Source organism: Oryctolagus cuniculus, chromosome 2 (genome assembly GCF_964237555.1).
Source record: "Oryctolagus cuniculus chromosome 2, mOryCun1.1, whole genome shotgun sequence".
Classification (NCBI taxonomy): Eukaryota; Metazoa; Chordata; class Mammalia; order Lagomorpha; family Leporidae; genus Oryctolagus; species Oryctolagus cuniculus.
In genome coordinates, this window is record NC_091433.1 from 73,148,966 (window position 1) to 73,175,269 (window position 26,304).

At 39.0% G+C, this 26,304-nt stretch overlaps 1 protein-coding gene across 3 annotated transcripts in view; it reads left to right on the top strand.

Annotated features, from left to right (window-relative positions):
* The window catches only part of MTMR7 (myotubularin related protein 7), a 130,133-nt gene extending 104,217 nt beyond the window's left edge, over positions 1 to 25,916 (top strand). Inside the window, exons 8-14 of one of the 3 annotated variants that reach the window (XR_011386326.1) lie at positions 13,666 to 13,775; positions 15,357 to 15,482; positions 17,037 to 17,086; positions 18,588 to 18,788; positions 19,998 to 20,138; positions 21,923 to 23,085; positions 24,855 to 25,089. Coding sequence is in view for 2 of the 3 variants with exons in the window: in XM_002709345.5 (XP_002709391.1) it covers positions 13,666 to 13,775; positions 15,357 to 15,482; positions 17,037 to 17,086; positions 18,588 to 18,788; positions 19,998 to 20,138; positions 21,923 to 22,049; positions 24,855 to 25,217 (1,118 nt within the window). In the remaining variant the exon portion in view is untranslated. Of the gene's footprint in view, positions 1 to 13,665; positions 13,776 to 15,356; positions 15,483 to 17,036; positions 17,087 to 18,587; positions 18,789 to 19,997; positions 20,139 to 21,922; positions 23,086 to 24,854 lie in introns of all 3 variants that reach the window. The other 2 variants (XM_002709345.5, XM_051842594.2) reach the window with 2 other exon arrangements.
* Positions 25,917 to 26,304: the final 388 nt, after the last annotated feature.

Genomic DNA, 26,304 nt, shown 5'->3' on the forward strand with positions numbered 1-26,304 from the left:
GGAGTCTCAGAGGTTAGAAACTTAATTGAAGAAAAAACTTTAGAGGAAGCTGTAAATTGAAACAAATGAACATAAAAATGTTTAAACTTGCTCTGGTAATTTAAGGAGTATAATGTAAAACCTCAAAATTGCATTTTTCACCCATTTTTTAAAAAATTTGTTTCATTTATTTGAAAGTCAGAGTGACAGAGAGAAGTAGAGACAGAGAGAGAGGTCTTCCATCCGCTGGTTCACTCCCCAGGTGGCTGCAATGGCCACAGCTGAGCTGATCCGAAGCCAGGAGCCAGGAGCCAGGAGCTTCCTCCTGGTCTCCCACGGGGGTGCAGGGGCTGAGGCAGTTGGGCCATCTGCTGCTGCTTTCCCAGGCAGTAGCAGAGAGCTGGATTGGAAGAGAGCAGCTGGGACTAGAACTGGCGCCCATATGGGATGCCAGCACTTCAGGCCAGGGTTTTAACCCGCTGTGCCACAGCACCGGCCCCTCACCCATTTTTGTTTTAAATGAAAATATCCAGTACTGAGAAAAGTGTGTCAAAAAAGTATTTTAAATATTGTTGTTGTCACTTGAATTGGCTCAGAGAGACAGTATGTGTAGAGATTCATCATTTGTATTAGGGTGCTTCCTCTTATGGACAAATCCAAGATACAATTTAAAAAATGATATATACATGTCCATATTGATAGTAGTAGTTTGTTTATAATACTAGTTGAGCATCTAATTCAAAACTTGAAATGCACCAATATCCAAAACTTTTTGAGTGCCAACATAATGCTCAAAAGTTTTCAGATTTTGGACCATTTGGATTTCAGATTTTCAAATCAGAGAAGTTTATTTAACTGGTGAAGCCTATGCAAATATTCCAAAATTATATGTATCCTCTATTCACTATGCAGTAAATCACACATATGGAGAAAGACTAGGTTAGAGTGTTCAGAATGATAATTGGATTATCATGCAAGGACATCCGGTGATTATTTATAAAAATATTTGTTGCAGTTGGTATTTTGCACTTTGTTAATAGAACAGTACCCATTCTGCGATTCAGGAGTCTGGGCATGTCCCATGGACCCAAGACACTGTTCTCACATATTACGAGGCTACAGGTGAGATGTCGGCTGGGCTGCAGTCTTGTCAGGAGGCTTGGATGTAGAAAGACTCTGCTTCCCAGTCCTCCCAGGCTATTGGCAGACGTGCTGAGGGCTGCACGTGTTATTAGTGGAAACCATCCTGAGGTCCTAGAGTCTGCCACAAGTTCTGTGCTACATCCGTCCGCCCACCAGCTGTTGCCAGCAAGGCAGTCTGTTTCTTCAAGGGCAGCAGGAGAGCAGGTATCCCATTCCAGAGTCTGGCATACTACATTTTTAATTAAAACTTTATTTTTTAAACAAACACATCCTTTCTGATACCACTTAACAAAATAGCTTTGAACCTAGTGCCTTGCATCTTGTTACAGTGATTCCTGTTGATTTGTGGCCCTGCTATCTGACCGGCTCACACATAGCCACCCCACATAGTATTGATGCATTTATGGAAAAATTGCTGTATACTGGATGCTGTTTAAATACTTTAAGATATATTGACTCACATAATCTCCCTTATGATCATGTTGTAGATATTCTTATCTTCCTTTTACAGATGAAGACATTGTGGCACAGAAGCTAAAAAACACTTGTGCAAGCTTATGACAGTAACTGGTAGCGTCTAGATTTTCACCTAATTCGTGTGAATTCAAATGAAAGACTCTTTATTTATTTATTTTGAGATTTATTTATTTACTTGGAAGAGTTACACAGAGAGAGGGAGATCTTCCATCCACTGGTTCACTCCCCAATTGGTTGCACCAACTGGAGCTGCACCGATCTGAAGCCAGGAGTAAGGAGCCTCTTCCAGGTCTCCCAAGTGGGTGCAGGGGCCCAAGGACTTGAGCCATCTTCTATTGCTTTCCCAGGCCATAGCAGAGAGAGAATTGGAAGTGGAGCAGCTGGGACTCAAACTGGTGCCCATATGGGTAAAGCCGCTATGCCACAGCACCGGCCTTGATGGACTCTTTCAAACACTTTGTATTTATTTACTTGAAAGGCATAGAGACAGAGACAGACAGTGAGAGATCTTCCATTCACGGGAAGCCAGTGGGCTAGAACCTCGTCTGGGTCTCCCACTTGGGTGGCAGTGACCCAATAACTTCATTTATCACCTGCCCTCCTGGTGTTCACATTAACAGGAAGCTGGCTTGGAAGCAGAGCAGAACTCCTCCATGTGCTCTGATACGGGATGTGGGTGTCCCAAGCAGCACTTTAACCAGGGGGCTAAATACCTATCTCTAAATGACATCCTCTTAACCGCTGGACGTTACTGCCTCTCTGGGTCCTGGGTTGGGTTAAAAATGGCCTGCCCTAAGTGTATGAAGACCCAGGTTTGGGTTCTTGCCTGAGTCCCTGAGTAAACATGAATACATCTCATTTCCTATGTTTGCAAAACAATTAAACACTGTAGTTTCCCTGTTAAACTCATGACATTAAAAAAATTCCTTAAAATTATAAAATGCTTTCCAGTGTAAAGTGCTTGTGTTTTCTCTTGGGAATCAATAATATATTTTAAAATAAGCACTGGGGACGAGCGTTTTGCCTGGTAGTTAAGACACAAGTTAGGATGTCCCAAGTCTAACCTCAGAGTACTTGTTTAAAACCCAGCTTCAGCTTCTGACTCTAGTTTCCTACTAATACAGACCTTGGAAGGCAACATTCAGGCTCAAGTAGTTGGGTTCCTGCCACCCACATGGGGGATATGGATTGAGTTCCCAGCTCCTGGCTTTGGCCTGGCCCAGTCCTGGCCATTGCAGGGATCCGGGAACCAAACCAGTGGATGGGAGCTCTGTCTCTCTGCCTGTCAGATAAATAAATGAATAAATATTTTTGAAATATTATTGAAATAAGCAATGAATAAAATGGATGAGTTGATGAACTATAGATTAATTCAGCCAGCCAGGCAAGTATTTAAGAGGTCTTGCCTTTGTACGGGTAAATTTTCTTAATTTCTTCTTTCAAAGACATGGAATAGAGCAGCACACTTTTCAGGAGCAAGTAAGTGCTTGCCTCATGATGTGGTCTGATACGCATTCAGTGCAAGGTCATCAGACTGATTAATCAACAACATCAGCAGACACCTGGGTGTTTTCTCAGCAAGTTGTTTAACAGACATAGACCTCAGACAGACAGCAGATCCAATGGAAGCTGGCCCAGAGCACATGGGACAGAAGCCCAGTGTCAGTTCAGCAATTTGGGCAATAATATGTTTGAGAGGGACCGAGAGAATTCAATTTTAAAAATATTTATTTATTTATTTGAAATGCAGAGTTAGGAGGAGAGGCAGAGAGAGATCCTCCATCTGCTGGTTCACTCCACAGATGGCCTCAATGACCTGGCTGGGCCAGGCTGAAGCTGGGAGCCAAGAGGTTCTTCTGGGTCTCCCACGTGGAGGCAGGGATCCAAGGACTTGGACCATCCTTCCCTGCCATCCCAGGTGCATTAGCAGGGAGCTGGATTGGCATTGGAGCAGCTGGGACTCAAAGCAATGCCGACATGGGATACCGGCACAGTAGGCTGTGGCTTCAACCTGCTGCACCACAGTGCCAGCCTGGAAAATTCCATTTAAAAGATTGAATCTTTTTAGAAAGCCCCAAAATGTAATCTATTTTTGCCATATTCCCTGAAACTGTGGGTGTTGACAGTGGAGAACGTTTGTGGCAAAGATCAGGTGACCCTAGAGATTATATCTGATCTGTTCTGTGAAGGTTCTCAGACCTGATTGATTGCAGCCTTCATTAAGTGTGGGAAAGATGGCACCATCCTGGTGGTTGTTATGGTCAAACAATTGATTCCTTTCTCTAGTCTGTCTGCCAAGTCCAATGCACCAAGCTCTGCTAGGAATAGCCCTAGACACACCCAGTTGCAAGGCTTGCATGAACTATTTGTCTACTCAGAGAAGTTCAATTCTGGCTATCAGTTTGAATGCCATTTTTATTTGATATTTTCTTAGTTACCTCATGTCTTTATGGAATGATGGTTAATTCAACCTTGAAGAAATGGAATATTTCTATACCTTTTGGATATTTCACATATTTTACTTTATTTTCTATTGTATTACCTACAAATATATGCTATGCAGTTTTCTCCCAGACAGGAGCTGAAGTTAAGCTGTTAATTCTCTATACTCTGAATTTTCTGTTAGTGATTTCTTCAGATGACTAAGCCATTAGGTGGTACAACCACAAATGACCTGAAGGTATGGTTACTGTCCCTCAAACTTCAACACCATGACATGAGTTTCCACATAGAAAACCCACTTTTCCATCAGAGGGAACTGGATGGCTTTACACAGAAGCAGCAATTGTGAGGCCTTTTAAGAAGATTCTTGCTAGACCAGCAGGTTATTTTTCTTTTCTTGTCAGATTTCACTAATTATCAATGCATGGTCATCTGGGGGAAAGACACGGATCAAGAGAGTGTAGTTTGCCTTTCTGTGGTGTTGGATGAGGATTAATAATATGACTGCTGATGGTGTCAGCCTATCTAGACAATGATATTCTAAGCACTGAGGCAGAGGGGAAGGGAGGGCCCTTTGACTGAATGTGCTAGGGAACAGATTCTAGTTCATTTACTGGCTGTGTAGCTACAGATGACTTCATAAATCTCTTGAAGCCACTGCATCCAACCTGAAAATCAGGAGTAAATGTTAAATGTACCCTATGTGGTGGATAATATACGTACAGCCTCAGGCACAATACCCTGCTTATAATGGGTGCTTGTAACAGGAACTACCACGGTTATCTCAGAAATGCAGCCATTCATCAAACTTACTACCACTGGATAAAAATAAGCTGCATTCATTAATACAAAATAAACCAATTTTGAAGTAGGGACAAAAGAGCAGGAAGGAAAGAGCATGCTTGCTTTATTAGTGACCTCACTGAGGGCCACCCAGGGTGAGTCACTGGTAAATGTTTTAACTGACATCAAAGCCAAAGATTCATTTCTGGGTGACATTATCAAGGAGAGGACAAGAGAAAACTAAGTGACTTAATGAGAAAAGAATGGCTAAGACCCCGATGATGCTTTATTTTGCAGTTCACTGAGATAGTTCAGTGACTAAAATTTTTCACCTTCAGGGTTATTGCTTTATGTTTTGTTAATCATCAAGGCCAGGGTCTGGACAGCTAGGACATTTATGAAAGGGGTGCTTGTAGGAGAAAATGTATTCATGAGACTAAAGATAGACAAGGATAATTTTAGTGCAAGGTGAGCTGTTATTCCATACAGCTGTAGAAGGTGTTTGGCAATTCAGGATTCACTTGCCAGGGATCATGTGGTCTGAAACCTGATGAAAGTGTTGGTCTTGGAAGGCTCTCAGCCTGTGTGAGGAATGTGGAGCGAGCCCACACCCCCTCCACTTGCAACATCCCCTGACAACATCCTGATCTAACACAATTCTGGCGTTCTCTCCAATGCCTGCCACCAGGATCTTTTTTTATTATTATTATTTTTTATTTTTGACAGGCAGAGTGGACAGTGAGAGGGAGACAGAGAGAAAGGTCTTCCTTTTGCCATTGGTTCACCCTCCAATGGCCGGCGTGCTGCGGCCGGTGCACCACGCTGATCCAATGGCAGGAGCCAGGTGCTTCTCCTGGTCTCCCATGGGGTGCAGGGCCCAAGCACTTGAGCCATCCTCCACTGCACTCCCGGGCCATTAGCAGAGGGCTGGCCTGGAAGAGGGGCAACCGGGACAGAATCCGGCGCCCTGACCGGGAATAGAACCCAGTGTGCCGGCGCCACAAGGCAGAGGATTAGCCTATTGAGCTGCGGCGCTGGCTAACCACTAGGATCTTATTCATTGTTTTAACTGCTTTTAAAATCTGTTAATATATAGAGAACAGACTTGATGAATTTTGTAGATATCATTCCAAGAATACAGTGATACTTTCCTCCCTCCTTCCTTTCTTTTAATTTTTTACAATAGCATACTTTCAGTGTACTTTAGAAGATCTTTTTATCCACCTAAATTCCTTAACCTCTCAACATCCATATATTGTCCCAGTCTAAACCTCTCTATTTTCATTTGCTTCAAGTTTCCTATTTAGATTTTATCTTCCCTTAAGCCCTATCTTCAGTTCACTTCCTGTTCATCCCTGCTTAGTCTATATATTGACTTTTAATGAGCCTTTAATTATAATGGAAAATGGGGTCAGAGGACCTAGATGCCTATCACAAATTCCCTGCTGTGTCACTAGCATCTGAACTCACCCCTCTCCTGTAAATTGAGATAATGATATCGACAACAGATAGAAGATTGCAGAAGTTCACAGAGGTAAAGCACCAGGGCACGTCACATACAATGGTAGATACACTGTAAGTGGGCACACATATTTTTTTATTTGATGCCAAGTTTTACATGCACTGGCAGTTAATATTCACATCTTATTCTTAGCCACTTGTAATGCTGAGCTCACATAGATTATCTCCCTATTCTGTGGATTTGCCTTTAAACAAAACTCCCATGAGAAACTAATGCTAGTAGGCATCGTGTAGACCTGCTGATTGAGTTTCTTTAGACAGTACTACTTAGTATTCTCAAACACACCCTTGTGTACATTTACATAGACTCATACCTGTTTATTAGCAGCTAGGAACACATATGTAGTGTTTTCTGAGCCACTACCTCCAGCAGTGCTAACACAGGTATACCAAATTTAAGCTTCATTGCACCTTATCATTTTATATTATCATCAAATCCTTTAAAAGCTGTAAGAAAATAGCTTTCAAGGCATTGGTAAGCACATGGAGATTCCAGAAAATATTATGAAATGAATTGGAACTGTTTTAAGGAGTAATGTATGGGGCAGGTGTTTGGTGCAGCAGTTAAGACGCTGTTTGGGATATCTGGGTCCCATAACAGAGTGACTGGATTTGAGTCCCAATTCTACTTCCAATCCCAGTTTTCTGATAATGCATATCCCGGAGGCTACGGATGATAGTCCAAGTACTTGGGCCCCTGTCGCCCATGTGAGAGACCTGGATTTGAATTCGACTCCTGCCTTTGGTCAGGCCCATTCCTGGCTATTGGGGCCATGTGGGAAATGAACCAGCAGATGGGAAATATCTTTCTTTCATGTAAGTTTTTATAAAAAAAATTTTTTTTAAAGTATCGTGTTTAGTTTTGTTGGTAACCTATGAAGAAATTGACGCACATAGACTCACTCCCATTCATGTAAAGCTGTATATAATGAGAGCCCGTGCTGATTAGCATAGGTAGGGAGGAGAGAATGCCTCTGACATTACTAAGTTGAATGCATTCACTGCAAACCTCACCACACTGCGCTCTGAGAGACTACAAAGCAGGCTTAATTAAACAGCTGCATTTCCCAGGCTATAATTAAGTCGGCTTTGTCTGGTTTCACCTGTTAGAATGCTCCCTGAAGGGAGATGATTATCATTTGCCAGTTCTTTGAAGGCCCTCTCTGTTTTTTTGAGTCCAAAATTGGAAAAGGACAAATCAAACATCAGCGGGACTCAGGTGTATGTCAGGCTGGCAATTAAGGGAGGGCCACGTGACACTTTAGCTCCAGATCTTAGGGTGCAAGAAAGACCAATCCTGTGCCCCACTGACCCCACCTGGCAGCTGTACTGCAAAGAGAGATTGGTGTAAGAAATACCTAAAGGAGATCATCAAAGCCTTATTTTCTTCTAGGTAAATTTTTACATTTCCTCTGGCTCTAAAGTTGTATCTTCCTGTTTGCTGTGGTTTCTCTATGTTTATGGGATGTGGTTACCCAGTTAGGTAAAACAACTATCACTGCACTGGGACATTCAGCTCCCTTTATTAAGTACAGTTCTCTGTCATTTGTGGTATATGTCTTTGATGTCACCCGAAACAAACTTTGTTCAGCAAAACTGGTTTGTAAATATTGGCTTGGGTTTGGCAACAGGAGTAAACAAATCGGAATTTTAGCTATATTCTTAGCTTATCCAAACAGATGCAGCAGTTTCATATTTATGTTTAAAAACCCAGGCACTAATTGTTTCAGTCTCAAGTATACTGCTATCTGTCCCTGTGTTCCAATCATCTGAAAGCTGTTTCCTTTCAACACTGCCACTTAACAGTGAGGGAGAAACACCCTGTCAGTTGTTTCCTGGCTTAACAACCTGCTGGGTTGTTTTACTCAGTGCTTGCAATTTGAATGTGCTGAAAACAGAGTGGCCCGAAAGGAGCTGATGCAGCTCCTGAAATACCTTTTAGGACCTGGCTCTATGAGCTATCCATGTCTCGTTTTTTGAACAGGACATCCCAGGTTAACTGGAAAGACTGCATTGTGGGAAAAGGGGGAAAGCAGCTGCTGTTGGGATGCCAAGGTATGTCTCAGGTTCCCTGGACCTTTTGTAATAAGTAGGGATACTGATTAGCCCCAAGCCCTGCAAAACACCCTGAAGGGTTGACCTGTTTAGTTAAGAAAAAATGAGCAGGAGAATGTTATCTGTGGAGAGTTTAGAGGAACCAGTTGAGTCCTGAGACTTGATCCAGTGGAATGCGTATATTTTACGATTAGAGTTGATCATTGTTGTCAGGGCCTGGGAATGGACAGAAAACCAAACAACAGGTGCCCAAGGAGTGGTGAGAGCTCAGGCAGGGTGCAGGAATGGCCATACTTCCCACTGGGCTGCACCTGTGTCTTTGGCAGTGAGCATAGGCAGAGGCGAGCCAGCCACCAGAAGGGCCTGCACGGTACTGCTGAGCAGTGCATGTAGCAGGCAGATCTCCGTCCGGCTGAGGCAAGAAAAGCAGCACTTGCTCAGTTTTAATGGAGGCCTGGCATTTGGCCTTTGCATCAGCTTCAACTGTCTGTCTTCAGCTGAGCTCACAGGAGAATTTTCCAAGGCATGCCCCAGCTCTGTTAACTGATGGGAATAGGCTTCTAGATCACTAGCTTCGATGTTATGTCCATCCCGGTTCCTTAGAATATTCCCAGGGCGCAGGCTTTAAGCCAGAAAAATACACCTTTTATTTCACCCTCAATCTCATTGTGATAGTTTATCTCAAGGCATCCGAGGGGTACAGCCAGGAATTGCACTGGCGCCCATATGGGATGCTGGCGACGCAGGCAGTGGCTTTATCCGCTGTGCCACGGTGCTGGCCCCAGGGTACATAGTTTTAAAGTTTATTTGAGGGGTGGACATTTGGCACAGCAGTTAAGATGCTGCTTGTTACGCATATCCCATTTCTGAGTGTCTGAGCTTGAGTCTCAGCTCTGGCCCTGATTCCATCTTCCTGCTAATGCACATGCTAGGAGGCAGAAGGTGATGATGGCTCAGGCAGTTGAGCCCCTGCCAGCCCCAAGAGACCCCAGACTGTTTCCACTACCAGCCTGACCCAGCCCTGGCTGTGATGGGCAATTGAGGAGTGAACCAGCAGGAGGGACGTCTGTCTGTCAGTCTCTGTCCCCTCTCTATCGCTCTCTGCCTTTCAAATAAATATACTATATAAATTAATAAAATATTAAATATATACTGTTTAGAGGTGCATAAGCAAAATTCTTTGAGGACATCTGATCAAATTAAGTAATCTAAATCAGCACTGTCCACAGAAATATAATGCAAGCCACAGTGTGGACAAAGCTTGCAATTTAAAATTTTCTGCTGACCACTTTAAGAAAGGAAAAAAATAAATGGGTAAATTAATTTAAGTAATACATTTTATCCTAATATATCAAAGTATTCTTTCACTATGAAATCATGATCAAAAGCAATTAATGAGGTATTTCCATGCCTTTTATTACAAAATCTTTAGTTTGATTCCCATTTTATACCCACCGCACATCTCAGTTGAATTTAGCTGCATTTCAAGGGCTCAGTAGGCACATGTGACGAGTGGCTTCTGTGTTACGACAGTGCAGGTCTGTGTGCTGATGGAAAATGTGGCCTTTAAGTGGATGGCATGTGAGAACCAAGGAGGGCTTCTAGTGTTTTACATTTGGATTGTGATAAACAATGTACCTGAGATTGAGAGGCATTGGTGAAGGACATGGTGCTGCAGCCAGACTGAATCCCAGGTATCAGCTGGGAGACCTTGGACGAGCCGTTGAACCTCTTTTTGTGTTACTTTCCACACTTAGAGCACAAGAAAAATAGCAATGCCTTCCTCATGGTGATAGTTTTGAGATCCTAATCTATAAAAAGCCCTTAGAAAAATGCCTGGCATCTGGTTTTAAGTTTTACTATTATCAGTATTATTTCTAGTAAAATCCACCAATGTAGTTATAATGTGGTAGCAAAAGTCTAGGTTGGTTTGCCAGAAACCTTGCACTTGAGATCTTCTGCTATTAGTCACTTTGTGTTTTAACGTTTCTGAGCCTTATCATTGATATGTTTAAATGAGTCTGGCATCTCTTGTCTCCCAGGTCATAGTACTAGATCAACAAATGCAAAATATATATCATAGCTACTATTTTGGGGGAATGTTTATTTTGTCAGCATAATGCTTACATGTATGATCTCATTTCATCTTTATACTGTTAGAGGAAGATGCTTTTACCTCATTTTACATTTCTAGACAGCAAGGATCAGTAACAGTTCCCAGGAGTTTTGAATATGAAAGTGTGTGACTCAGAAGCCTTTGAAGAGTATTGCCAGCTTTTGCCCTTGTACATATCATGGTTTGTTATTACTAACATGTGAAGTTTAGTTCACATAAAGTTATGATCTATGGTAAACGAGTAGCCCTCCCTATTTCTGTAAGATGTAGAAACCCCATAACCCAGCCCATGTCATTTGTAGAAGTGTGTGTAAAAAGTGACCTGCCACAAAGAGACTATAGAAAGATGTTTTTACTGCATTGTTTATGAACATTGAAAGAGAAGACACAATTGTCAACAGTGGGGGGATGGATAACCCAATATTTCTATATCTGTATCTACATATATAGTGAGATTGATTCATAGAATGGAATACTGTATAGCTGTTAGAATGAAAGGAATTTATCTCCTTAAATAATACGGATATCTTAAAATATTGAATGAAGAAATCAAGTTGCAGATGGCTATCATATAAATTTCTGAAAATTGTAGAACATAAAAGCTATATCATTTGAGAATAATGTAGTAGTAAGGATTGACATATATAGCAATTCTTTGATGGGGTGGCTGTTATCCCTATCTTAAAAAGTGAACACTGAGGCACAGAGAGACTAAGAAAAACGTCCATGCTCACACAGCTAGTATCTTAAGCACTGAATAGCCAAAACCACGCTTAAGATATTGTTTATAGCTCTTGTCTCTTCCGTTGAGGAACTGTATTTTTTTTGTTTTTTTTTTTTTGTTTTGTTTTGTTCTCTTCATACTATTTGTTCAACTCTTACTTAGAGTAGGGTTAACTAGACAATCATTAAGTATACTGAAAATAGATCTTTGTAAAAATTAAGAATGGCAATGTGAGAGGAAGGGGTGGAAGGGTTGGTGTGTGGGCAGTTTGGAAGGAGGGGGGAAGTCCCCCTACGTTCCTAATCTGTATTTATGAAATACATGAAACTTGTATAATTAAAATAAAATTTTTAAAAAATTATCTTTCCATATATTGCATCCTCAGTGATTTTTGCCAATGTTTTAATATTTTTCAATGTAGAACTCTTTCATTTTGGCTAAATTTATTACTAAATAAATATTTAACTTTTGTAGATATCAAAAAATTTCTCTTCATAATATGCATTTTCCTTGCACCTTTAGAAGATCACTGATGGACATTTTAATTTCTTCCAAGTCTTTTCAAGGATTGGTAGCTCATTTCTTTTTATCATGAAATAATATTTCATTGTCTGGATGTGTTTAAGTACTTATTTTTAAACTTTTATTTATAAAAGGGGAACAAATTTCATGTATTTCATATATACAGTTTTGAGAGCATAATGATACTTCTCCCCTCCCCCTTCACTTCCACCCTCTCTCCATCACTTTTAACCATGAAAACTGTAAGCCTGGAAACACCCAGCCTCTGCTGAGTCCCCAGAAACATGGGGCTGACTAACAAAGCTGTAGATTCTGTGCATTAATCTGTGTTTCTCATGGAGCTTCAGCAAAGCACCCGTGCTGGTCTGCATCTGCTTTACCAGGTAGCAATCGTGGCTTCTTTTCTGTGATGCTGGGACAGGGTGGGAAGGAAAAACCCTGCGACCTCTGATGGGACAATGCTCTGAGCCAGAGTGACGCTGGAAGGATCTCAGTACTCCTCAGCTGCTCAAAAGGTCATCGGAGCTGCGATTTCAGCTCAGGGCAGACTCCTGGAAGAAAGATTTTGGAATCTTGCCTAAATGTACTCATAATACGATTTTCTGAAGTTGGATTTGGGTTGGGAATCTCAGTGTTATTTCCTCCATCATTGCTGTCATTTATGACCTCAAGTTTAAGTACCTGGGCTTTTTGGTGTGTGTCTTATGTTGCAGAAAACAGAGTGAACCCCTTGTTATCTGGCTTGTTTAGGGCAGGGCATCAGAAAAATATTGTTGTCAGTGGTTGCCATGTATTCCATATGCACAGCATTTGTGAACAGTTGACAGATTTGATTCTGGGAGTCCAGAGTTGGAAGGATACAGTTTAGAACACCTGTTTTGAAAATCTCAAAATTGAGGCTCAAATAGTTGAATGATGTGCAGGATTACACAGCTGATTACTGAGGGAGTTCTGATTACTGAGGAAATAGGGCCCCATACTGCTTGTGGGTGCTTACTATATCACTGAGTACAGTAAGATATACTTCAGCTAAAAGATTAACCTTGTGGAGCATCATTTAGTTGTCACTGGTTCATTTATAAGACTCCTCAAAAGGCTTCATAGGTAGAGAACCCACAAATTTTGGATGGATAATTTTTGATACAAAGAACACTGCCCCTAAAGCACTTCCATGCTTTATGGTGAGTATACAATAAACTCTTGAGATGGAAAGTGCTTGGTGACAGTGTTACAAGGGTGCTTACACATCTTAGTTGTGGAAATGTAGGTAACTTTGGGGACCTGGATTTTCTTCATTTTCAGTCAAAGGGAATGCCTGATGTTCTAGAATTGGATTGCAGGTGGAAATTTTGCTTTTACGTTTTGCTCCTGGTAGGTGGGATTTGTTGGCAAGAGGAGTTTGATCATTTCCATGTAAGACTTTTTAGGATAGTTTTGTTTTGGGATTTCACAGCTGTTGCAATCTGAAATGCTTGTGTCATGGAGAGTTGTAACTGGGCAAGTGCTGGAATTAGTGATATGATTTTTTTCCCCCATAGCACACTTAACACAAGTTCCCCTTGTTGATCCATTTTAATTGTCTTTGCTGGGAAGGTAAATAGATGGTCTCTGCTGGACTTTTACTGTAGTAGTATTCAATACTTGTATTAATGTTATAATTTAAAATTTACAGATATAGTACTTGTAAACAGATGTAGCATTCCCCATGACCAAAGAAGATAGAAATGCCTTACTTGAACTGGTTCAGTAGAATCAAGTTAAATAAACTTGAATATTTATTTTAACTTACATCTTCCAGAAAGTGTCTGCACTAACAAAGTAACCATTAGCAAACTACCTGTAAAATATCATTGTGTAAAATGAGTTTGCCTTAGTTTCACTTAATAATTGACTTATCTTGCAGTGTGTGAACTTAAATCTCCCTCCATGAGTGATTTCCTGTGGGGTCTAGAGAACTCTGGCTGGTTGAGGCACATTAAGGCCATCATGGATGCAGGAATCTTCATTGCAAAGGTACGTGCTTACAGAAAAAATTTTAAAAAAAATCAAGGGGCAGACTAGCGAGCCTTGCTGACTTCAAAGTAGCAATCTGGTTTCTTCCACATGGGCTCCAAGCTGCACTGCATTAAATGGAAAGCTGACTTTGCTGACCTCCATTGAGTTTGCCCTCCGAAGATGTGGTTTTCTAAGAGCAGTGTGGTTGGTTGATTGTTAGCCTAGTGATCAAAGGGTAAAATATTTCCAGAAGATTCTATTTCCAGAATACTCTTATCTCCCATTTATTTAATTGTAGATGGAGGGCAGAATTTTCTGTAGGGCAGTACAACCAATTCTGAGTCACTTGAGTGATGGGCTTGAAGCTTACATCCAGTAAATCCTTCTTTTTAGATTTGCCACAGCAGAAGTCACGTTCCTGTGGCTGCTAGGAGCTCTTACTGCAACTTTCATTCAAGCTGTTATTGAATACATTTTCTGTTGCATTGTTCAGTGTTGGTTTTTAAAACATAAAATTTCTCTTTGATTCATATCTCCAGAGAGCCAAAACTTTTCTGGCAACATGGTATGCTCCCCTTTATTAGATAATCATTTATCCAACAAATATTTATTTAGTGGCAGGTACTACTCCAGGTGCTGTGGATGCAGTGCTGAATAAGCCATATGAAGTGTCATCTCAGACTCAACATTTTGGTGTGTGAGACAGAAAATAAGCCAATGAAATAATACTATTTCAGGTTGTAACAAATAGCCATGATGAAATCTCCACCTTTTTTCCAACTTATGTTTCCCACCAAGTTATTCAGCTGAAAGCTGTGTACATCTGCAGTAGCAGATAGGGGAAATTATTTTACCAGCAGAGATTTTCTGGTATAATTTTTACCTTTGTCTCTTCCTCTTTCCCTCATCCCTGGACTTATTACTCAGCAATTACCCTTTTATCTATAAATTACAATTTATACTTTTTTGCCCTTTCCCTTTGAGAAGTGTTTGGTCAAGTCCAGAATTTCAATAAGGCTTCATATGGCACCCAGAAGGGAGGAAAGAGAGGACATGTCATGGAGACATGTTGGCACTGTAAACACACTTAATTCAGTACATATGCTTAAGCAAGGAGACTTAGGTGGTGGCTTCCAGGTATAATAGGTACGGAAGAAAAGCTTTTGCCACCAGCACTAAAACTAGGTGGGGGCACAAACACAGATTTTCATTATATAAGGAAATAACTAATGCAGTCCAACTTCATAAAGAAAAAAATGTTTATTTAGAGGTTATTTATAGTTCCATGTTTGTGTGTCTCTGTCCTTGTGCTTATAAAGCCACCAGGATTCAGTCATGGGAGCTCTAGCCCTAAAACCATAATTAGATTGTGTTCTCACACTCAATACCACTGAAAGGTGGCTTCAGGAATTAAACTCCTGCTTGAGTTCAGGGGGAGGGGAGAGAGCACAAAGTATAGCAAACAGTAAATCAATGAATGAACAGTTTTGTTCTGCATATTTTCTTTCTTAAAGGATGAGTATAACCAAACTTAGTTCTGGTGAGAATTTTCCTTTGTAGCCACTCTTTATGACTGTTTGCTAATGCTGTGGTTTGTAGGCAGTTTCAGAGGAAGGGGCAAGCGTGCTTGTGCACTGTTCTGATGGCTGGGACAGGACTGCCCAGGTGTGCTCAGTGGCAAGCCTCCTGCTGGACCCGCACTACCGCACTTTGAAGGGCTTCATGGTGAGTGGGGCTGCTGGGCCCTTCACACAGCAGAGCCTTTACTGGGAATGGACCGCTGTTCAGGCAACTGATGACAACTTTTCACTATCATTATTGTTATCATCATCATTATTATCAGTGTTATTTTTCTTAGTGGGTCAGCAAAATTAAGTAAAGGGGGAAAGTGAAATAGACATTAATTTCTAGGTTATTGAAATCAATTCAAATCAGTGATATTGAATGTGAATATGGGGACAAATATAAGACATATTCAGTAGTTTATGATATAGTGGGTTTTATATATAAGTTACCTAGAAGTCTTTCAAGTTAGAATATGAATATATGCCAGTACAATTTTTTCAGAAAAGAAAACATTTAGGGAAAACATTGTGTTTTCTATATACAAAAAGTCCTTGGGATGAAAAGCTGTTTTCACTCCCAGGTCGATATTTTCCAAGTAATCCTTCAGAACAATGGATGAGAATACTAGAAATTATACTGTTTTTGTGCCTTTTGCAGAAATGATGAGTACATCCTCTCCTAGAGATTGAACTTTTTAGGGTGTGTCAAAATGTGACAGGTTGCTTCCAACTACAGACTGTTTGGATAGTTGCCTGGGCTGGTGAAGTTTTGGCTAAGCTGGTACGGTTACCTTGAAATGACTATAGGGGCTTCCTCATAACTAGATTACCTTGAATGTGAGCTAACAGAAAGTACATTAGTGGATCCTGAGTTCATGCAAGGGACAGGTACTGACAATGAAGCCCAAATGGAGGATGTCAGTGCTTATCTACTCTTTCAAGGGGTGTTATCTGACACCTAGGGGGCAGCCTTCTTCTTTTGACCCTTCCTCTTCCTTTTTCTTTTCTTGGATGTGTCCAAAAACTTCCAATTACCTGTGACAGTGTTGAGATTCAGAGAAACACTCCAGTGTCAGGCTCCTCTCCTAGACTGAGTAGAGGGGATATTAATGAGGCTATTCCATATTATCTGATTAAACATGTTTAATTCAGACTGCTTAAAACTATAAATTCACGTTAACTGTCATTCCAAAACAGGGCTAAAATCTCTAATATACTCTTAAACCCCATTATTTTAGTAATGTGTAGTAACATTCACTGGGAAACATTCCTATGCAATTTGGAACAGAGAAAGCTAAATTGTGAAGTTCTACCTGCTGTTCCCTCCTCGCATGATCTTGAACAAATGATTACCCTCTGTGCTTCAGGCTCCCCTTCTATAAAATGGGAGTGATACAGAGATCTCTCTCACAATTAAATGAGATAATGTAGCAGGCAACATGAAAGTGCCAGGCACACAGGAAGTACTCAGGGGTGGTGGAGTGACGTATTCATTCATGCATTCCCATTTATTTTTCCTGTGCATGAGCCTTCAGCACTGCCCTTCATGTGTACCTTTGTACTGGTGGATAATGTGTGCTCCTTCGTTTACAGGTTTCCCAGGATAGCGATTTCTGCTCCAAATACCTCTGAATCCTTCAACATTATGGGTTATGGTTTCTTATTTTTCTGTGTTTGCTTCTCTCCATGATATTTATATTTTTTTCATGTGTAGGTATTAATTGAAAAAGACTGGATTTCCTTTGGTCATAAGTTTAATCACAGGTAAGAAACATTTAAAAATCTGTTGTTTCGGATGTTTAGAGTAAGAGCACTGTTTCTGTGAGTGTTTCGATTGAGTGTTCCAAGGGGCAGCGCGCATGTAATTGCTTATATACATTTTTTGTAGTTTTTGTAATTAGCATTCATTGACCATTAGTTCTGAGGTTTTTCAATTAGTATTTTATAGAACTTTTCCAGGAAAGTACAATAGTTCCATTTTATATATGTAAACCCATATATATATATTATATATATTATATATAAATAAGCTGCTTAGGGCCACATTATAATTTTCAGTTTTGGGCTTCTACTGACTACCTGCTAGGGAGTTAGGAACTCCAAGATAGAAGATAGATGACAGAAAAAATACAGAAGTGGCTGGACTGGCTGGGTAAGCGTTTATCTGATGAAGCAACAGTGTTAGGCAGTGATTTTGAATACTACCAAAGGTGACTGGAATTGAAACTTTTGAGGAGTTTCCATTATGTAATGTTTCCACTCTTGGGAAAACATAAAACTGGTCAGTGTTCATTGTTATTCCTCAAGTTTATTATCCATTGCTGAAAAGCTGAGGCTCTATACTGTCATTCTTTCATGGCACCCTTTAAGATTCTTTCCAAAAATCATGTAATAGTGTAAAGGTCTAGACAGCCTTCATTTAAGAACCAATGGAAATATGACAGGATTCTGGTGAACTCCTTGAAAATGAAGACATGGTTAATAAAAGATTGTGGAATCTGTGGTCACATGGAAATTATGTGGCAAGTTTTAACTGCTCACTAAAAATGAGAACATCACTAGAAATTGGAGAACCACTATTTTCTCAAGTTCTCTCTCTCGTTTATCCCTTCATAAAAAAAAAAAATCTAAAAGGGGCAGGAATTTGGTGCAGTGGTTAAGGCATTGCTTGGAATACCCACAACCCATAAAGAAGTGCCTGAGTTCAAGTCTTGGCCCAATTGTAGCTTCCTGCTGATGTGTACAGGTGACAGATCAAGTAATTGGGTCCCTGCAACCCATCTGGAAACCTGGATTGAATTTTCTCACCCGGCAGCGAACCAACAGATGGAAAGATCCATCTCTGTCTTTCTCTCACTGCCTTTCAAATAAAGAAAAATTGGAAATAAAACCCCCAAAGCAAAATGGAAAATTCCTAAAGTTGATCTGGAATTTCTTCTCACTCTATCATTGATTACTAATGAAACAAAGTGAAAAATTATTTTCAAAGTTTTGATATACTTTTAAAATTTGAAGAATGTTCTTTTTTTACATGGAAATTTTCCATTGAATTTTTAGCACTAACAGTTTATATGAATATTTCCTTCTCCAATTAGATCTTTAACACAAAGTTTCTCTTGAAATTGGAATTTAAAAAGTTGTTTTTCTACTTCTTCATTCTGAATTTATAAGGTTAATTTAGGAACTAGGTTTGCTTTTCTGCTGGTCTTTCTAATCAGGAAAACAAAAAAGCTAGCCTCACAACTTTCTAATCTTTGCTTTATAGATATGGCATTCTAGATGGTGACCCAAAAGAAATCTCTCCAGTTATTGACCAGTTTATTGAGTGTGTCTGGCAGTTAATGGAACGGTTTCCCTGTGCCTTTGAGTTCAATGAGAGGTTTTTGATTCACATTCAACATCACATTTACTCTTGCCAGTTTGGAAACTTCCTATGTAACAGCCAAAAAGAGAGACAAGAACTCCAGTAAGTATTTTGTTGATTAATTTTTATCTAAAATTTAGCAGGTGTCATAATTTGGAAGACTGTTTCTTCAGTTTCTTATTTATACTGACATATTAAAGTTTGTTTTCTTGACATAATTTCATGAGTGGTTTAAATACCTTCAAACTGTCAAAGATATATACACACACCTACATTCATTTTCCTTTTTCCACCTGGCATACACATGTTGGTAGATGTTGCACACTAATATTTACAGAGAACTTTCTGGATTCAAAGTGATTTTTACACTAAAAAGGGAAAAAAAAAGTCTTTGGTGGATTGTTAATAACAGTTGCAAATTCAACCAGGAAAGCAAATTTGAAATACAAGCAACTATTCAGATTCAAACTGTATTGCTCTAACCAAGGGTAAAAGCAGATAATGTGTGCTTTTAAAACAAATTGTTAGGTCAGAAACTTAAGTGATACAGGAAGTGTAAATGAAAAAATATTTTCAGATTCTTATAGAATAAAATGATTTTACTGTGGTAAATACATGATCAGATTTAATTCTGGACATGATCAGCTCAAATAGAGTCCAGTAGTTTTATACTGAATTGAATAGAAGGAAAATTACTTTTTCTAGTAGATACTCATTTGTTTTCCCAATGAAGTTCAAGTGCAATTCCTGATAATCGGAAATGACTTAAAACTAGCTAAGTGCATCTTTTAGGCTCACCTGTTTTCCTAGATTGTGGTTTGTTCATGGGACTAGCCAGTTCTAATGGTATCTGCTTGGGTTGAATCCTGGCTTTTCCATTCATTAGCTTTGGGACTTTGAGAAACAAGTTCATTTCCCTGTTCCTCAGTTTCCTCATCCCTAAATTTGATGTATCTCATAGAAATTGAAGATTAAATGAGAGAAAAAACATGAAGCACTTAGAAGACTGCAAGGCAAATAGCAAATGCTTGATGACTGTTATGGAAAAAGACCCAGAAAACTACAGAGTGTATATATTTTTTTATACACTGAGGAATTTAACATTTTGTCAAGGCTAGTACAGATAATAGAAAAGTTGAGATTTCTACAGTGTTCTTCCACAAAGTGTAAATTTCCCTGAAACACAACAGGGACACAATATTTCAGATAGCAGGTAGTGCCCTACCAGCTTTAATACAACATATTTAATACAATCTATCTACTATTCATAAGCATAAAACAGTCATTTTTAGACTTTTTTTTTTATAACAGAATTCAAGAAAGAACATACTCTTTATGGGCACACCTTTGGAAGAATCGGGCTGACTACCTGAATCCACTCTTTAGAGCTGATCACAGTCAGACCCAGGGAATCCTCCATCTCCCAACAACACCGTGCAACTCCATGTACAAGTATGTAAATCTTTTGGAACTTTCCAGCTATGGTATGAACTTGGATTCTGGTACTGTTTAACATTCAGCAGCCAAAGTATAGAAAACACACTGAGCATTAAGGACTCTGGGGCACCAAACTCCACAGAGGAAAATGCTGGAATAGTCTCCTCTCCTCCATCCTTGTTAATGTGGAATTCTCTTCAGAAGTTGATGTTTTATAGTTAACAGTATATTAAAAATGTGATTTCTAATTTTTTTCTTAAAAATAAGAGGAAGAAAGAAAAAATGGAATTAATGAACCAAGAACCACCTACCTTATAGTCAGATGTGAATTCACAAGCTTTGATAGTGATCTTGATATACTATACTCAGCTTTTTTTCTCTGCTGAATCAAGTCCAGGTGAAAATCAATCATTTTCAGATTGTATGTACTGGGATGGCATCTTAGAGGTTCTATAAATATGTACTAGGTATAAATATGTATGTTGTAAGTTATGCTTTGAATCTTTTCTATGCTTGTATAAGGAAAAATGACTCAGAGTTCAGCAAAAAGATAAAATCATGATAAATTGAGAAACCACATTCCTCCTCCCTGCTCAGTCCCAACATATGCTAGGTGGCTTTTCTTCCTCTGTAGATTTTATTCTTCAACATGTTTTTGTTCCTAAATATTTCAATAATACTTTCCCCATAATTTTACAGCATAATATGAATTCTGTATAAAAAAGTGCCTATATGATTTGTATAAAACCGGTTTTAAGAGCTGTTGCTACAAAAAAAAAAAAAAAAAAAAGAAGAAAAGAAAAACAGAAAAAGGGCCAGCGCCGCGGCTCAATAGGCTAATCCTCTGCCTGCAGCACCGGCACACCGGGTTCTAGTCCTGGTTGCCCCTATTCCAGGCCAGCTCTCTGCTGTGGCCCGGGAAGGCAGTGGAGAATGGCCCAAGTTCTTGGGCCCTGCATCCCATGGGAGACCAGGAGAAGCACCTGGCTCCTGCCTTCGGATCAGCGTGGTGCGCCGGCCATGGCGGCCATTGGAGGGTGAACCAACGGCAAAGGAAGACCTTTCTCTCTGTCTCTCTCTCTCTCACTGTCCACTCTGCCTGTCAAAAAAAAAAAAAAAAAAAAAAAAAAAAGCTACAATCAACTGTATTGCAACTCATATATTTAAATATTTTACTGAGGCTCAAGCACTATTCTAGGCACTAAGGGAAAAACAGTGACATTGAGTTCCTGCCCTCAAATTACTTTCTTTGCTAAGTAAAAGAATAGATGTAAAGATATCCCTGGTGACACCATTTAGTCTCATATTTATTCTCATTTGCATTCTAGTATTCTTTATTGTATAAGGTAAAAGGATAAGATTTATTGCAAAGGTTAATTTGTTGGTGGTTATATATAAACAAAGGCTAACAACTTCAAGTTTGTAAGTCTCTCTGCAGCTTAAGATTCTAAATGTACAAGCAGTGATTATCAAAGTTCAAAACTAAGAATTCTTCTCTTAAACCAAAAAGTACTACTTCAATCTATTTTAGAAAATATATTTGTCTCCTAATTTAGTATCACATGGACAAGTAGACTCTTCATGAACTTACTCTCCCCAAAAGTAGTTCACTGACCCGAGAAAAAGAAATAATCAACATGAAAGTATTACCTTAAACAGTGACTTTTTCGAGCCTGTAATGTACATTTGGTTATATTAAACCTTTAGTACTGTGATGTGAAGGATACCTTAGGAGACTTGAAAGTGTGCATTTTCTGACTGTGACACAGTGGTATCACCAGCTCTGCCATCCTTCCCAGGTTTTGGAATGGAATGTATAACCGCTTTGAAAAGGGGATGCAGCCCCGACAGTCAGTCACAGAGTACCTCATGGCAGTGAAGGAAGAGACGCAGCAGCTGGAGGAAGAGCTAGAGGCCCTAGAAGAAGTAAGACACGTTTCTTTGCTGCTGTTAATCTATGTTTTATGCTTATTTCGCTCAATTAAAACATCTCAAGACTTGGTACATAAAATATAGCAACCTAGCTTTTCATATTTGTAGCTGGAGGATAACTTCAGACAAAACCCCACCAGGCGAGCATCCAGTTAACCGAAGCCCAAACCTAGGCAGTGACTGCATTTCAGAGACTTGGCTTTGTGGCTCATTTCCACAGTTTACCAAACTAGTTGAGTTGTTCCTACCATAGGTCAAATTGGTTTGTTACTATTGCTTGATAATATGAAAATTATTTCTTTCTGGATAAAGTGGGGGGGGGGATAAAAATGAGTAAAACCAGATACACTTTAAAAATTCTATACTTGTATAATTATACAAGTATTATTATAATTGTTATATATAAGTCCTAAGTATATTTATAATAAAATGATTATATTCATAAAACAAGTGTTTCTACACTTATATTGGTAACAGCTGAAGGTGACTAAACAGTCTATTTCTTGCCTGCTATCACTTCCCTGTAGTTGACTAGAAAGGCTGTATCTTTCAATGTTTTTTCCTAATTGGATACCTTTGTTTCCTGACACAGTTGTAGTCTAGTTGATAACCACACCCTCTTGGATTATTTGCTGCATTCTGTTTCAGTTATCTTCATAAACTCATGACATCATCATGTTATTTACTTCCATAAGAATTGGCAATACATTCCGGTTGTCTGGGACTTGAATTCTAAATGGAGGCTCAGTGTTTTAGGCACAATGGGTGCTTTGCAGTGTAGAAAAATGTAATAGGATGAAGTCTGGGAAATTTTCAATAGTCAGGGTTCTTCATTATACCTCATGAAGCAATAATGTTGCTAGAAGAGAACTTCCAGTATCCTACTTTCAGATTGGTGAATATTGAGTAAAAGTTGGCAAGATATCACAAATTGACATCTACTCCCTTTCTCAGTGGATAGTCTATGCAAGTCACCGCTGGAAATGATGCCTTATAGTTCAAGATCCCCAACACAGGTGGTCATTTAGAGGTAACTAGTGAGGCTGACACTTCTGTTTTCCCCCTCATAATATTCTAGACAACCTAGACTGCTTTTCAAGATATAAATCATGTGTTAGATCTTAGGTTTTGAGAACTTTTGTGACTAAGCATAAATGTTATTCTGGTAATAGTCTGCCAGGGTCACACAAAACATGTTTGCATCTGTGTGGAGTTCTGCCTTAAACCATCATTTTGCACGTTATTGATTTTATCTCTATGGAATTACCTAGTGTGTTTACTTCCTATCATGGATTATATAACAAATAATGACCTATTTTAACCTTGTGTGTGCATCAGAATCACCACCTTACAAGAAATCCTGCTGTCTGGGCTTGAAGCCTAGAGTCCACTGGAGAATCTTTAGAGTATCATAGATAATTGTGCATTGCACACAGGGCTGAGTGACCCTGAAATAAAACATGAATACAAAGAATCAAAATGAGCCACAGGTTTTTAGAATTCTGAAACTAGTATAAGTTTCATCGTTTGCCATTCAAATTCCCTTTATGTCTCCTTATTTACTCTTCTTAAAGACATCCAAGGTTTATGAAAATCTTAGGACTTTAAACTTAATGTTAAACTTTGGTTCTTATTTTCTTAAAATGAAGTCAAAATTCCTTAGTCTGGCATTTGAGATTTTCCTATAATCTGGTCTAATCCACTGTTTTAACTTTATTGTCCACTATTCCCCTAGCTAAAATTTAACTTTCTTGTACACAATTGACACCTTCCTACCTTGTAATTTTCCTCACTTTCCCTTGTGCTAAGAATGCTTTCTAACCATCACAGACTGTATAAGTTTAATTCCTTCACAGCCCTACTAAAATGTTCCAGCTGTACCAGACTATCTCTCTTAAATAACTTTTGCCTCTTCCAAATTCCTCCATTGCATGAACTCTGCCTCTCTGTTATGACACTCCAAGTTCTTTATGGCCATAAGTGTATGTAATTTATTACCTATCTCTGTTCCTCATATCACCCCGCACAGTGCTTTTGCACATAGTACTTTATCTTATGGCATTTTCTCATGCTGACATTAAAAGGTGAAATCTGGTAAAATGTATTTTGAATAACCCAAATGTCTATGACCTGATGAACAAAATGCAGTATATTATTTGGCCATAAAAAGCAATGAAATATTGATACATGCTGTAACATGGATAAACCTTGAACATATGTGAAGAGAAAGAAGCCAGAAAAATAAAATAGGTCATTATTTGTTATATAATCCATGACAGGAAGTAAACACACTAGGTAAATCCATAGAGATAAAATCAATTAGTAGTTGCCAAGGCATAGTAGGAGGGGAAAATGTGGAATGACTGCTAATGGGTATTTTTCTTTTTTTTGGTGGGGAGGTGATGAAAATCTAATTGTTTTAAAATTAGTAGTGATGGTTGTATAACCTTGTGAATATGTAAAAACCTACTGAATTGTACCATTAAAAGGATGAATTTTATGGTGAGTTATATCTCAAACCCCTTATTTTTACATTTTTAAAACTGTATTTTGAGTTCATACAATGAAAATCATCTTATAAAAACCATGAAAGCATAGAAAGGAGGTGATAATTTACCTGTGTTATATTGTTTAGTCATAGATTACAGTGCTTATACTAGAAATGAAGTCTATGTTTGAACTCCCATCCGTCTAAATCCCATGTTCTTAACGTTACACTCTGCTGGGAGGTTATATCTGCTATATATGTAAAGAGGGAAATTTATGACTTTCCACTGAAATGGTTATTTCTTTTTTTAGAGGTTGGAAAAAATTCAGAAAGTCCAGTTAAATCACACTAAGGTGAAGAGTAAGCAAAATGAACCCAGCAAACATTCAGGATTTTCTACCTCAGACAACAGCACAGCCAACACTCCCCAGGATTACAGTGGGAATATGAAATCATTTCCATCCAGGAGCCCTTCACAAGGCGATGAAGATTCTGCCCTGATCCTAACCCAAGACAACTTGAAAAGCTCAGATCCAGATCTGTCAGCCAACAGTGATCAGGAATCTGGAGTCGAGGACTTGAGCTGTCGGTCTCCAAGTGGTGGTGAGCATGCACCGAGTGAAGACAGCGGCAAGGACCGGGATTCTGATGAAGCTGTGTTTCTCACTGCCTGAATTTTCCCTTTGAACTTCTAAAATAAAGGACATATACAGCACACTTCCAAAAGCAAGGGAACAGTGCAATTCAAGATAAAAATAACTCAAGAAATGTTGTCATTGAGATATATAAAATACAGCTGTTAAAAAGGAAAACTCTGTTTAGATGTTAAAGAACAGAAAGTAGCCATTTCTTTTATCAAATATAAAGAAAATTATTAACCTATTTCAAAAAATCATTCTAGACCATAAAACGTGTATTCACTACAAATACTTCTATCATCACCTGAGGTTATCAGTATAAACCTTCCTTGTCATAGCATGCATCTCCTCAAAGCCCCCAACCCCTTTCTCTCTCACTTGTTGCCGTCTTGAATCTTTCCTCTTATTTCACTTCCATGTGCATATTTTGTGTTTTCCAAAACATTTGACATTATCTTTCTGACTCTGTTAGCATCACTATTTCTAAAAACAGGGCACATTGTTGGGATGTGTTCTTCTTGGTTAACAGAGCTTTAAGGAACTCTATAGTTGCTTAAGCTTATCTTTCAGGTTTAACAATCACTAACTTTTCCTTAGATATATTTTGAATTGTTTTAATTTTGTTGCCTTTCTCTGGAATCTATTCTGTTTCTCATCATTTAAAAAATGCTAAAACTATACCTTATGTTTTCTTGAACATGGGTGTAATATCTAATAAAGCAGAAGCAAGATTCATTCTCTGGGTGCTACACATGAATTTAAATATTAGCTTAATAACAACTTTTTATTACTGTTTCAGAAGCCAAACTATCAAGACAGTGTGGGCCAACTACAGCCTGACCCTAAGGTACAACATTGTGAAGTTAGTTGGGTAAAACAGCAGAGAACTAGAGAATTTGGTTGTCATGTCTATTGGTGAGGGAAGTGAGTTTTTACTATCTGCTATTATAGGCATTATTTAACTGCTTAATATGGCTCACTTAATATCAACAACATCTGATGAACACTGACTGCTTAAAGATAATTTTGAAGAGAGTTTTTGTTCAAATGTTCATTTGAGGTGGAATCATTACTAATGAGAAAATATGGGACTGTATTAGATGACCTTAATCTGAAGAAACTA